Source organism: Acipenser ruthenus, chromosome 11, assembly GCF_902713425.1.
Source record: "Acipenser ruthenus chromosome 11, fAciRut3.2 maternal haplotype, whole genome shotgun sequence".
In the NCBI taxonomy this organism is placed as follows: domain Eukaryota; kingdom Metazoa; phylum Chordata; class Actinopteri; order Acipenseriformes; family Acipenseridae; genus Acipenser; species Acipenser ruthenus.
In genome coordinates this window covers 26,922,759-26,936,715 of record NC_081199.1, presented here as the reverse complement: position 1 = coordinate 26,936,715, position 13,957 = coordinate 26,922,759, and the positions used below count along the sequence as shown (strand labels likewise).

Genomic DNA, 13,957 nt, shown 5'->3' with positions numbered 1-13,957 from the left:
ATGTTGTGTGTTATTGTTTGTATGTATGTATTGGTGCACAGGGTATGGTTTGGGTTAAGTAGCACGAGTGATTTTAAATGTGTATTTGTATGTGGGCGCAGGGATGGCACAAATTAGTTTACGTGCAGACTGTGCCCGGATTCAAGCGAATGATTAATTAGCAATCAAGTCCCAGTACAGCTGCATAAAAGCAGGCACAAATCAGTGACGCGAGGTTGGTGTTCAGAGTGGAGAACGGGAGAGAGAAGGAGGTAGAACATTAAAAGTATAAAACAATTGCTACTCCTGTTGGATTTCAGTCAGCGCACTGTTTGTTTGTTCACTGTTCTGAGCTTAGTGTCTGTATTTTTTGGCCATTGTGCCATTTTGTTTTGTTAAGTGTTTTGTTTTGTTTAAATATTTTATTTATTATTAAACGCGCAGCAGCGCTTTCATACCCTAGTCCTGAGTGTCTTCTTCCTGGTCTGACGTCACCCGCAGCCATTTACATTTACAATAACTTTTCTGTTTCTAGTACATAAATACGGGAATCTCGCCTTGTGTTGGATTGTATGTTCTTTTAATAATAAATAAAAGAATAAATGAAGAAAACCACAAAAGGGTTTGAATTCTTTGGTTTTGTTTCTGACCTTTCACAGTTTGATTCCTTTCCACAAAAATAATTGTACAATATTTTATTTATTTATTTTTTGTAGGATTATTTCAACTGGAAATCCCAGCAAGATTATATCCGGTTACCCCGAATTGTAAACCGGCGTGATTTATTGAATCCAGAGTGTTACGTGCCTGAACCAGCACCCCCTAAAACCTACAGCACGAGGAAAGGGCCTCTTATCCTGTACTCAGAGGACTTGGCCTTGTCATCATGGCAACCTGGAGGGCCAGGCAGGAAGAGAAAAGGCCTGCATGGCCATGGGCGGTATGGACGAGATATGGAACTGCAGCTTCATACCCTAAGGGACCTGACGGGAGCCATCTTGGCATATGGGAACAAACAGGTTGGTCAGCAACAGGAACAACCCTTATGAAAGTTTACTGCAGTACAAAAGCATAGTAAATTGTGAAAGCACATGAAGTAAATCATAGATAAGTATAGTATGGTAAAACACACAGTAAATATCCATTGTATTCCAATACTGGTAGGGTTTATATTATAAAAACAGATATTTTTGGTCCCAAGCTGGTATTGGTTCATTGTAAAAGAAATACCAGGGTGTGTACCTGTTGAAAACCTCTGTGTTAGGGAAATAATTGTGGTCAAGATATATAAAACAAATTATCAAATGATCTGCGATGTTGTTATTTTCTGTATAACATGGTTGTTTAGGCATAACCGACAATGAATTCCTTTTATAGAAACATTTTAAGCCTGTTGTAATGCTTAACATTGGTAACCATAGAGACCAGGCCAACTTGGGCAATCAACCAACTGGGCAGCAAATTAGGTAGAAGAATAGGTCGACAAATGAGCCAAACTGGACAAAGGCCTACACATTGAGGAACAATCGAGAAGCCAGGAAAGTAGGTGGGCTGAATCTGTTTGTGTCGTTGGATTAAAGGCTTCCTTTTATTGAACTGTCACTATGGCTCTAAATCCCAAGGATCTCATACAGAAGCCAGCCAAGGAGAATGCATTTACTTTCTGTACCTAACAGTTACACATATTGGGCAGGTTGTGGATTCTTCCAGTGAAGAATGCTGCCGGAACATCCATGGCTCCAGGAGCATCTGCACAAGAAGTGGGATGGCTCATGCAAAGGCTTTGAAAAACACAATGGGTATCATCCAGGGCTTCCACTGTGTAGAACAGGATTCGGGTCTGGGGTTTTTCTTTTTTTTTTTCTAAAGCAGTAGAATGTTGAATTTGCTTTTGAACTTTAATTCCCTTTCAAGCTAAAAGGAGAAATTGAAATATATGGATGCTTCTCCATGAACCTTCGTAGAGTGCTGTGGTTGTTCCACAAATTAGGATAGCTGTGTTGTTTACGGCGATCCTCGTGATTGTTTAAACCTATATTTTACTTTCCATTGCGCAAGCTCTGCATCTGCGTAGCATAGTGGTGTAATGTGGAACAGTGTGATTCACCCGGTCATCCTGTCATTGGATTTGAATGAATGCAAGATAGATTCAAAATGAGAGCCGGTAAGAAAAATATTCACTCAGGACCACCGAATATAATTACTGTATATTTTAGTGGCCTTAAATATCGATACTACTACTACTACTACGACTACTACTACTACTACTACTACCACACTTATGCTACAAATATCTGTCCAGTAGTCTGGATGTGGTTATTGTGGTATTTAAAGGTAATGTAGTTGTCATTACCTTTAAATCTTTAAAGCATGCAAATGTGTGTCCCATACAATAAAGAAGTGCCAAATCTCCCAGGCTATGACATCTGCCGACAGGAAATGTGGTCATAAACTAATATCTGACAGCGCATTCTGACTTTTGAGCCGTAGCAGGAAGGTTTTCACATTAGGGTCGCTGAGACTTCCAGCGATGGGATCCTGTTTGTTGGAATTTTTGTTGGATAATTTCTTCTTTCTTTTTTCACAATTCAGAAACATCTTTTGTAATTGAACAGAAATGTACCACCTAATTCAACGCCCAGAGTACGCCCCCCCCCCAGATCTCTTCATTGCTGTCCTTGGTGATGAATTACGGGTGCCATAAAGCTGCAGAGTAAAACAAACACATCTATCAGTTTACAATCCCAGAAGATGGGAACTTTTGACCTTCAAGATAAGACACTGGTGTACCTTAACCTCTCTTGCTTGCACAGGCTTGTCTTAATGATCATATCAATATTTTCTCAAAGACTTCATCACACTGAAGGGAAGGTCACAAATTCTGTATTGAATGTTTCTTTATGTTCATATCACCATGCGATCACCCTTAAAGCCCTTTTGGTATGCTTTGCAAGGTTTAAAGAAAAAGGTGCTCATTCACTTAGTTTACATAGTAAATAGAGCTCTCTGGAGTTTCAGATGAAGCTCTACTTCAGCCCCCATGTTGTTTGCCAGCTGAGTTTCATAATTTAAACATAAAGTATTTCATAATGTCTTACCTGTAACCAGATCAATACTGTGAGTTAGTTAATTTTCATTATGAATGAGGCAAACATACTCACAAAGGACATGCTCAGTATAGTTTATTGTGTGATATACCTGGGTTCCAATTGCTTTAAGTGATCTTTTTTTGTCATTGTCCCCTTACCTTTTTTATGATGTTTGCAGTAATTCTGAATGGTTCTTATTTTAGTGAAGCACAGGCAAGCAGGGTAAAGCACAGACAATAAAAGCAAGGCATATTTTGTATCTATAAAAATACCTTCACATGCTCTTCCTGTCTGGCTATGAAGATTGTAGTCTGATACAGGCAAGGAAGAATGGCCACCATCTGGTGCTGCGTGCAGGAAGGCTCGTCTCGATTTAGATTTCAGCTATGGAACCTTCCAAGAAACATATTCTGCTGGCTTCAGAATGTAAATACACCATTCCTTAATTAAACCATTTGTAGAGGATGAAGCCTTTTCAATTCCACGCAATCACTGTGTGGTCCAGGCCACAAGTAACTGTACACTGGTGCATTGTTCTGTTTCCTGAAAGAATAGGACGCACTCCGAAAGACTGGCCTGTTGATGGAATCCCGTGTTTAGGATGTAATTTCATGCAAGAGGAACCGGCAACAATAACAAGATGTTGAGATTACCTAGACAACGGAATCAATTATAAACGATTCAAATGTAGGCGTGAGGAATTAGAGAGGAGGTCAAACCAAAAAAATAAACAAATCATCTTTGGAAGCGAAGATAAAAAGGTTTTACCTTTTTTTAAATGGAAACAAACCGGTTTTGCATTAGGCTTTCTCAACAGGTGTGTCTGTAATTTTCTAAAACATGATCAAAAACATTTTTGTTTAGTTTTTCTTGTGCAGTGCTATCAAATGAATCAAAAGATTTCAATTTAGCATGTAAAGCAGTAGACATAACTAAAAACAAATCCAAAGTCTCCTCATTTCTTGTTGTTTTTATTTTATTTGTTTTCTTTTTCACTGGACTAACTAAATCATTCCATGGTTACAGGCATAAATTTAAACTAGAATGACCTCCAGTACATGAGCACAATTTTATTATAGAACTACTGTACCACATGATTCGAGAAAGGTGAAGGGGTTTAATACAAATGTTTTATTAAATTGGATCAGAAACATTACTCTGCTTGACTTAGTGGGGGCAATTTGATCAACCTTTGAAATCCAGTACTGTAACACTCTATAAAAAAAAAAAACAGGCTGTGATTTATCACGCCATTTATTTTCTACCAGTGTAATAGGATAATGACTATAGATGTAAATTCCCAAATCCACTATTGTCTATTGTTGCTGCTTTGCGATTGCGAGTACCCTCGGAACCAGAACCTACAAAATTCAACAAGCAGCCTTTAACCTGCCTGAGCCAGTGTGTGATGGATTATGTTAGTTTGATATTAATTTCAATATTAGAATGTTCTTTTTTAGATATGTCGTTCTCGCTAGTTGCTGTACGTATTGTTGCTAATTTCTTTTTTTTTATAAAACTGTTCTTTAGAGATCTGTGTCCACACATACTGCCTACTGTCCAAGCAAGATGCTTGCAAATAAAAGGCCCTCTCAACTGTCACTATTACCAAAACACAGAAAACAGCAACTTGGTTAAGAGAGACATTCATTTACACACAAGTGGAGTTTAGCATGACGTTCCGCAGATTTAATAGAGGTGTGCAGAAAAGAGAAAGGACTTTGGCAGCAATCCCCACCTAAATAAATAGCCAGGGCATTGGATAAAAAATACCCTAACAATGCATATTGGCTTTTAAAAAGGGATTTGCAACGGGAGGCAGCAGGAGTAAACAGTGAGAATGAGTCAAGAAGGAGATAAAGTTACTCTCCCCAGGAGGAATCTTCAGAGTTGAAATTTAAAAGCTGGATATTCAGGAATCCAACACGCAGCCTCACTGCCTCCACACTATAAATACGTGTGTATAAGAGAGTGAAACATCTTGTTATGTGTCCGTTTGAGGTAGTGGGTGTCAGACAGACACAGACAAGAGGAGATGAAACCGTAGAACCATCCATGGGCCTGACGTCCCAAGCCATATCGCCATTCTGGCAGCACTCCCTCCAGCTGTGATTCAAATGCCAAAACTCTGACAGGATTACAACTCCCTGTCAACTCAGCAAATAGAAATTACACGAACAGCCGTATTGCTCTTTCTATGAGACCGTTGTCATATTTATTCGATTAAATATACTTATTCTGATTTTTAACCGATAAATACTGATAAAACACCCCAAAAACTGAATGTGCCGGTTAAATCAGTTCTCAGGTGGTATTGAAAAAAAAATCCCAGGGGTCCCCGAGTGGCTCACCTGGCAGAAGCACAGCAGCGTGGTGCGCAGGGTGAGTACAGCGCAAGTAGGCCGGTCTAAACTGGAGACTCCGAAGGGAGCGTCGCATTGGCCCAGGCGCTCCCGTGGGTTAGGGAGGTAAAACTGACAGGGACTGTTTCTCCTCATTGCTCTACAGCGAACCCTGCTGGCCAGGCGCCCAGTGTGCTCAGGGCAGACACCTGCAGGGCTGGCCTTTGTCCTCCAGAGGTCGGTAGCTCGCTGACATCCGCTCTCGAGTTCGTGGGTGAAAAATGAATCTGGCTTGGTCGAGGGATTGGAGGACGCCCACTGAATCTTCGGGTCTCCTGAGCCATGTCAGCCAAAAGCGATTGGGCATCCCAAATTGGGAGAAAATCGGGGGAAAAATTATAATTGGACAGACTAAATAAAAAAAAATAAAAAAAAAAACACTGATTTGTGGTCATCCACAAAAAGCCTGGGAAATAGGAAATACTTATTAATTTGTAGTTTAAATACAAGCTTTGGTTCCTTACTGGTAGTGGTCTATGGGACTATTCTTGAACTACAAGTCTGGAAAAGGAGAGGAACCACTGGGTATATGTGTAGCCATACATCATAAAATAAGTATGTCATCCAAAAAACATAACTTCAGGGCTCCCGAGTGGCTCACCTGATAAAGGCACTCCGAGTGGAGTGCAGGATGCGCCCTATAGCCTGGAGGTTGCCGGTTCGAGTCCAGATTCTATTGCCGACCATAGAGGGGTGCTTCCAGGGGGCGGCGCACAATTGGCCGAGCGCCGCTGTGGGGAGAAGGGCTTAGGTCGACCAGGGTGTTCTCGGCTCACCGCACACCAGCGACCCCTGTAGTCTGGTTAGGCGCCTGCGGGCTTGCCTGTAAGCTGCCCAGAGCTGCGTTGTCCTCCGACGCTGTAGCTCTGAGGTGGCTGCACAGTGAGTATGCAGTGTGCAAAAAAGTGGTTGGCTGACGGCACACACTTCGGACGACACTTTGTCTTCGCCGCTCCCGAGTCAGCGCGGGGGTGGTAGCAGTGAGCTGAGCCTAAAAATAATTGGATATGCCAAATTGGGAGAAAATAATAAAATAATTGGCGATTACTAAAAAAAACATAACTTCAACACTCAGTGGTAGAATATGTTGTATTACTATAATTCCTTGACAAACGTTTCTACTAGAATAAGAAAAACCTCAAGTCTAAACGTTTGTCAGCTTTTCTACATTTCTTTTAGAAATACTACACAATGTGGTGTTTTCATTTCAGTATAAACCTCATAGTAGTACACAGTTTTGATAAGTAAATGCCTGTATGGTAATGTCTAGGTTTGTTTGTCTTTGTTCCTGGTAGGAAGGTCAGCACGAGGTCCAGCCTTTCCTCCACTTCCTTAGTGAGGAGCCAGGGGACAGGCAGATGCGTCCGGGCTACTCTGCCAAGAGGTACCTGGCCTGCCTCTCCCAGACCTGGGACCCAAACACCATGCACAAGTTCGGAGACACAGGTCAGTCTCCGTCACAAGGGAACTGCTGCCACCATCTTTGCTGATTGTTAGAACAGGGGCCTTGCAGTCTTTCAGGAAATAACTGGGAAACAAAGACGCTTAATGTGTTTAAAACACAACACATTACATACCCTAAGTTTCTGCTTTGTTGTATCTATTCCTGCAACATCTTTTCCAACATAATGTCATGCATATTGATAAACCTGTTCCTGCCCTTCTGACCCTGTGCCGGAGCAAGCAGGTAGGATCCTGGCAAAAGTGACTGACAGATGAACCAATCCAAATTTGTGAAAGGAGTTGGGGAAACAAATGAAATGTTTCTGATTGGACAGGTTGGAGTCAAGCAGCCGATGTTGTGAATTTAGAAGATGTTTTGACAGGAAGACCTGATGCATAACCAATTTAAAACGGATTTATGACCAGGGATATGTTAATAAAAATATAAAAACAATCGCAATTATGTTGAAAATGATATTGCAGGAATACATACAACAAAGCAGGAAAAGGGAAATAATGAGTTGTGTTTTAAACCCTGCAGTCTGTTCGTAACATTTCAACACAGAATCATGGGAAATGAACCACCATGTCTCTAATGAAACTGCAGCATTCCAAGCTGTCCAATATTCTCAGTGTCTAGATAGCCAAGAAAGTGTTTTAGACAGTAAGTATAATAATCTAGACATATGTTCTGGTGAGTGTATGATATTACATTCAAAATACAGGATCCATCAACGGAGAGATCTTTCAGAGTAAAACCTGTTTTCTGGAAACAGAACAGTGCACCAGTGTAATGTTACTTAGGGCCATGCCTCGGACTGTGATCGATATAACAGGCTGTCTCACTCTCTGCCTTTCTTACTCTCCTCTTCTTATCAGTGTTTCAATAGCCTTATATAATCTAGGTGGTCCATTCTTTTCCCCTACCCAACCTCTCTCAGTCCACCAGAACAAGCATTGCCTTATGGACTGGCGGCCGATCTGTTGACCTTTAGGCCAGGATGTGTATGGGGTCATTCCCCTGATATTCTTCCTAAAGGGGATGCAGGAAATAGAAAATTGGTTGACAGAAAATTCAAATTGGCTTTTCCTTTACTATATTTATTGCAGTACATGTACATTTACAAAGACGTGTGCCCACTGGGTGTGTGTTATACAAAAATCCCCATTGGAAGTTCTTTAAAACAACGTTAAGCTACTCCACCTACTGGAATATATTGTGCTTCTGTATCTGTAATTTTGACCTTTCTTCAGGGACTGTCACTTAAAAGCATCAGCTGTGTAAAGCACCAAATCATGTACCTGCATGCAAAAAATAAATTACATTCCATAAACTCTTTCAATCATTCAGTTATCGTTTGCCAAAAAAGGCGTCGCAGCAGAAGAAGAAAAAGAAAGGAAAGCTTCAAGGTGTAGACGCAAGGAGGTAAACAGAGACTGTGAGCGCTGTCTTTCATGTTCACTGCTAAGATTGGCAGATTGAAACCTAATATTAAGAGCCGTCTTTTGAACACTTCATTGTAAAAGCCCATTGGTGTCAGATTTGGTCAGCCCTGAATGTATTTGCAAGCCATTCTTTTCAGAGCTCCAGGTGCGCTGTGTCATTTCATGCTTTGCTGAATCCCAATGGAGACACTCCCATTCAATGTTTTTTGTTATCTTTTTTGTTTTTCGCAGGAAGTATCCGTGACCCCTTCTCCTATCCAGAGAACCCAGGAAACTGCAGTTACCAGTATGACCTCTCCACTGCTCCCAGGCCCTATAAAGCACTCCCAGGATGCCTGCCAACCCTTGAGACGGTTCATGAGGGTTATCCATGCTGGCAAGACAGTGGGGGTCTGCCTAAACCTGGTATTGTGTTTATAATGACTTCATCACTAGATTACAGCTCTCCAGGCAGCAAGCGTATGAACTTTGAGTGCTTCTTTTCCTGATAAGCAGACTTACTAGCATTCATATTGATTGGTCATCACGCTGCATTGCTAGCACAGATACTGCCTTGCTGATTTGACTTAAGTTCTGCCGTCCACTGTAGAGAAGATAAATAAACAAATAATAGTGTTATAGGTTTGTTATATAAAGTAAAACAAGAGACCCAACACTCTGCGGGATGCTTGAGATATATTCTGTTGACAGCTTATTGTTTTAATGCCTGTAGGAACTTTAAATCAAATTGATGAAGGCTGTAATAAACACAAATGAAGACATTTACAGAAATGAATCCCTCCATATTTTCTATATGAAAGAGCCCTTTGAGACTGTCTCCGTTACCTTCCAAGTGGGATTGTGTAGGGCCACACCCTGTATCTCAATACTGTCCCAAAGCTAGTCTGAGAGTGCTGTATATTGATTTTGACATGTATTAGCTGGTTATGAGGGATAAGAAAAGTGAATGGGTCTCTGTTGTTCTGAACAGCGTATTCAATTCAACAAGTACATCACTTCCATGCCTCAAGGCTTGAGTATTTTATTACCTGTTAATTGTATACACCTCTGCATTGTCATTTGTTTCCTCGGTACACAGCGATAACCTATAACTGTTGTTACCTGATAAACGTTAAACAGCTAGTAACGTAGCTAATTAAAACATGTATTTATTTATTTATATATAAGAAAAACAAGTTTGAGTAACTTATACAGTAGGATGTGATTTCATGAAACTTTTCTCTGTTGAAACATGAGTATTTTTCTCTGGGGCTTGTTGTCATGTGTTTTGATTATTTATAAAGGGATTAGTCTTGTGTGTCACATCCCCCTTTGTTTTAGCAATTAGACCATGGAGCTGAACCCATCTTTTCTGTGCCCTTCCAATTGCAAAGGGTTGAACAGTAGATGGAGGCAGCACAACCCATGGCGTTGCGCCTGTGCTAGTTGTCTGACAGAAGACACAGCTCTGTTTAAAGAAAGAACGTTGAATCAATTTAATTTGTTGTTTTCAATTTCAAGGGCAAACCAAGCCTCTGCCAAAATCCAGAAGAAATAAGGGCATGCTTTTGGAAGAGCAGAAGACAGAAAATCTGCAGAAGAGAAGAGAGATTCCGGGGCCCCGCATAGGGATGAGCCCTGTCCCCGAGAGTGAGGCCGAACCCGCAAACCAGGAAGAGAGAGCGTACAATGCTAATGAGAATCAGGTACTGGAGAAGGCCATTGCAGTGCGCTTGCGTTTGAGTCAGTGAACTGAATGTTCAGTACTTAACTTTCTGTGCAAGAAAGTAAAAAAAATAAATAAAGAAAAATGCATTGCTTTATAACACAATCACAAGGTATTCTTGCTTTTCATTCCCCAGTTGAGTATACACAGCTTCTCTCCAGGAATTTCTCTTGTTTTCTTTTACCCTTCACAGCTGGCTGTTTCGTTTTTTTCACCACTAGCTCTTTGTTTCAGGATTCTCAGGCCAAGGTATCTGAATGGAACCCAGTGAGTCAGAAGCTCTACAAGGACAGCCAGGCCTCTCTGAGGCAGGCCAGCATTGACTCCTCCTGGCTCCACAGTGAGAGATCACATGCCACCTATTATGGGGGCACTTTGGTTGGCGGGAGGAAAAGCACCAGCAGTAAGTACAGTAAGATCAATATATAATGGGGTACTTAAAGTGCAGTGCCACTTTAACCCTTTGCGGTATTGCAATTATTCCTATCCGGTCCAATGTCGGACCCTGTCCGACATCATCTAGAAAATGCAAAAAACGGGTTTCTAGTCGTTTTTTCTCCGGAAAAAGCTGAGAAAACCATTCAATGGCCGAGTGGGAGCGACAGAAACCAAGACAAGCCGAAAAAAAAGGGCGTATCTCATTTATAGTCATACTTGCCCCTGGCATCAGATAACGGCGGCCATAAGGAAACAAGCTGGCTGCAACTGAATCAGCGCTCAGAGAATATCACGGAGCTCTCACATTTGCAGAGCTTTTTTGAGATGTTATAGTAATAAAATAATGACTTGGATCGCATTATTGAGGCGTTTGGTGATAAAACGAGTGATCAGGAGATGATTGATCGGTATGTACGACTATTATTATTATTATTATTATTTATTTCTTAGCATATGTGAAAGCTAGCGAACGAAAGGGTGGGGCGGGGCTGGAGATGCCTAGTGAGTGCTTTGTTGATATGCAGGGCCCTTTAAACCCATTTGACTGTGGAAAAAAAACAGCGCGTCTAAAATTAAATGCACGTGTGAAAATAAATTGGACCTGACGCGCCTGACACACACTTAATAAATGGACTGCAAAGGGTTAAGCTACTTTTGCATTGGCATCTAACACAATCACTGTAGTACATGGGTGGTAGTGTTAAAAGTCATTATACTACTCATCTCTCTGCTAGTCACTTTCATTGATATTCCAAATCTTGTTGTCCTGCAGAAATATGAAACCCTGCAAGTCCATTAACAACATAGATACAGCAGCCTTCGCTGAACTGAATGACTGATTCGGGTTGAGGTCAAATTCAGAGTGGAAGCTGCACTTAAAATAAGTTAGACCAAAGGAGACAACATTAGTCTCTGAATTTATCTATGCATTTTTTATTCTGTCACACTTTTACTTTCTGGAGTACTTTTATTGGTTTATTAACTGAAACATCTAGCTGGCAAACATATTATCAAATGTTGCTTATTTTGTGTTTATAATCTCACTGTTACACCTTTACAGCAAAACCAGGCCGGTCTGAGCAGAAAGAACGAAAAGAGACGACTCTTCGTGACTCTTGCTCTGCCGAAATACATTTTCCACCTGTCCCATCGGGCATGCTGTTTGGACTTGGCCCAATCAAGGAGACAGCAGACGAAGTGGGTAGTCATCCCTCGTGTTTTATTACCGTCAAAGTGCTTATAGTGGCTTCATCTTGTCTAGTTAGCCAAGAACCATTTTCTGTGTTGCACTTTGTAGTGTGACAGAGAATGGTATTTGACCACCATGGCTCATGTTCACATGTGGACCAGTCTCTGAGCTGAACTGGGTTTTGCCACTTGTAATGGTTTCCCTCTAGCACAGGGCTTCTCAAACTCGATCCTGAGGACCCCCTGTGGTTGCTGGTTTTCATTCCAACCGAACTCTCAGTTACTTAACTAGACCCTTAATTGAACGGATAATTTGCTTAATTAGACCTTTTTACTTGTTTTCATCGCTTGAACAGTTGCATATTTCCAGTTAGCTGTAACATTTGATATGTAACTTGAACTGCAGCTGTTTAAGAGCTGAAACAGTCACAGGGGGTCCCTAGGACCGAGTTTGAGAAGCCCTGCTCTAGCAGGTGATAGCAATGACATAAGAATAAGACTTTTGACTGGAGAGCTAGCTTCTCAGTTGAATGTTGAGACCTGTCATTTTTTTTTTTTGTGTCCAGTACCTGTTTTTCTATTTGATTCAATGGGCTGTCATGCTAACACACATCTATACGTTCATATCTATACTTTCAGACCAATCCACTGAAGGAATCCGGACCTGAGATAATGAACCTGCCGTCCCTAGTTGAGGCTGCCGGGGCTCACAGGCCACCAAGAAAGAAACAGCAGGAGCCAGAGCTTCCCAAAGAGCTTCTCATCCTTCCCTTACTGCTGCAAAGGAGTGACGACCAGAGAATACACTTCAATCCAGGTATGTAACATGTGCGCAACACAGAAGCAGAGTTCCTTTCATTAAATAACTTATAATGGCTATATTTTACTTCTCTCTTATCACTTGTTCTGAGTGGTGGTGGGTTCTGAGTTTTATACAGTCATCCTCTATTGCTCACTGTCAGCTAACTTCGAATCTGCTTTTACTACCGGCTCGTTGGGGGGGGGGGGGGGGGGGGGGCTTAGGTCGGCCAGGGTGTTCTCGGCTCACCATGCACCAGCGACCCCTGTAGTCTGGCCGGGCGCCTGCGGGCTTTCCTGTAAGCTGCCCAGAGCTGCGTTGTCCTCTGATGCTGTAGCTCTGAGGTGTCTGCATGGTGAGTCTGCAGTGTGAAAAGAAACGGTCGACTGACGGCACACGCTTCGGAGGACAGCGTGTGTTCGTCTTCAACCTCCCCAAAAAGAATTGGATATTCTGAATTGGGAGAAAATAAAAAAAGAATTGCCGACTATTAAATTGTTAAATGTTAAATTTAAATGTTTGAGCAGCCAGAACTACAAGAGATGGCATCTCTTATACAGTAAGAGACACCCTACACACCACAGATTGACTTATAAATTAGTACATTTCATTTTTCAGGGTGTTAGGGTGTGCTCTGTCCCCCACAGCACACAGCACACAGCACACACAGAGTTGGTTCCTGTCTAGAGTAGTTAAAGAAAAGTGTCAGTCACTGGTATTTGATCGTTTGCAGGTGTTTTGGATCACGAGAATGACAGTAGGACAGAACCAGCTGACCCGTCTAGAAACTATGAAAAAGAAATGGAGGCGAGAGCTGAGGGCCCAGCAGCAGAGAAGGCAGCCAGGACAGCCCTGTTTCCTGTGCTGAGACCCAAAGAGATAGGCCTGGAGTGGAGTGGGATGGGAACCACAGAGAACATGGATACAGAAGTCAGCCATGATCACGGTAACTTACTGTGGTTGCAGATAATCTCACAAGAAATTTCCATCACACAGATTTCTTCGATGGAGCTTTTTCATCTCCATTTGCTTAACATCGTCACGCTGCTGTGGCGTGCCGCCAACTTAGGAACAAATAACATTACCACATGTAAGATAATGGTGTACAGGCATTTTGTCACTTGCTTCCCAATGGTGGTGCACAAGGGCAGTTGTCATCACACTTATTTGGTTAGTAGCCATACATTCAATTGTTATGGGTTCCATATTATAAAAGTGTATTTTTGTCAGAAGCTATCGAACATAACATGACAAATGATATATAATCTCAAAACAAATTTTCTTTTTATTTTAACATTTTGGTAACTTGGTAATTGTACAAGGAGAATACAGTTACAACAGGCACATTTCAGAAATCATGCATTCATTAGCTTTTGAACATTTCATGTGGAACAGAACAAGAAATGTTGTATCCAAGAATACCAAGCAAAACTTTTTGTTCTTAGGTCATTATGGTTTTGTTTGATTT

General features: G+C 41.5%; 1 protein-coding gene across 5 annotated transcripts in view; it reads left to right on the top strand.

The window, feature by feature from the left end:
• LOC117426714 (uncharacterized protein KIAA2012 homolog) overlaps positions 1 to 13,957 on the top strand; it is a 48,882-nt gene that overhangs the window by 8,677 nt on the left and 26,248 nt on the right. For all 5 annotated transcript variants that reach the window (XM_034044624.3, XM_059033550.1, XM_059033552.1 and 2 more), the window contains 8 exons: positions 696 to 998; positions 6,766 to 6,916; positions 8,591 to 8,764; positions 9,860 to 10,044; positions 10,299 to 10,467; positions 11,563 to 11,699; positions 12,330 to 12,507; positions 13,223 to 13,435. In XM_034044624.3, the coding sequence (XP_033900515.3) occupies positions 696 to 998; positions 6,766 to 6,916; positions 8,591 to 8,764; positions 9,860 to 10,044; positions 10,299 to 10,467; positions 11,563 to 11,699; positions 12,330 to 12,507; positions 13,223 to 13,435 (1,510 nt within the window). The remainder of the gene's footprint in view (positions 1 to 695; positions 999 to 6,765; positions 6,917 to 8,590; positions 8,765 to 9,859; positions 10,045 to 10,298; positions 10,468 to 11,562; positions 11,700 to 12,329; positions 12,508 to 13,222; positions 13,436 to 13,957) is intronic.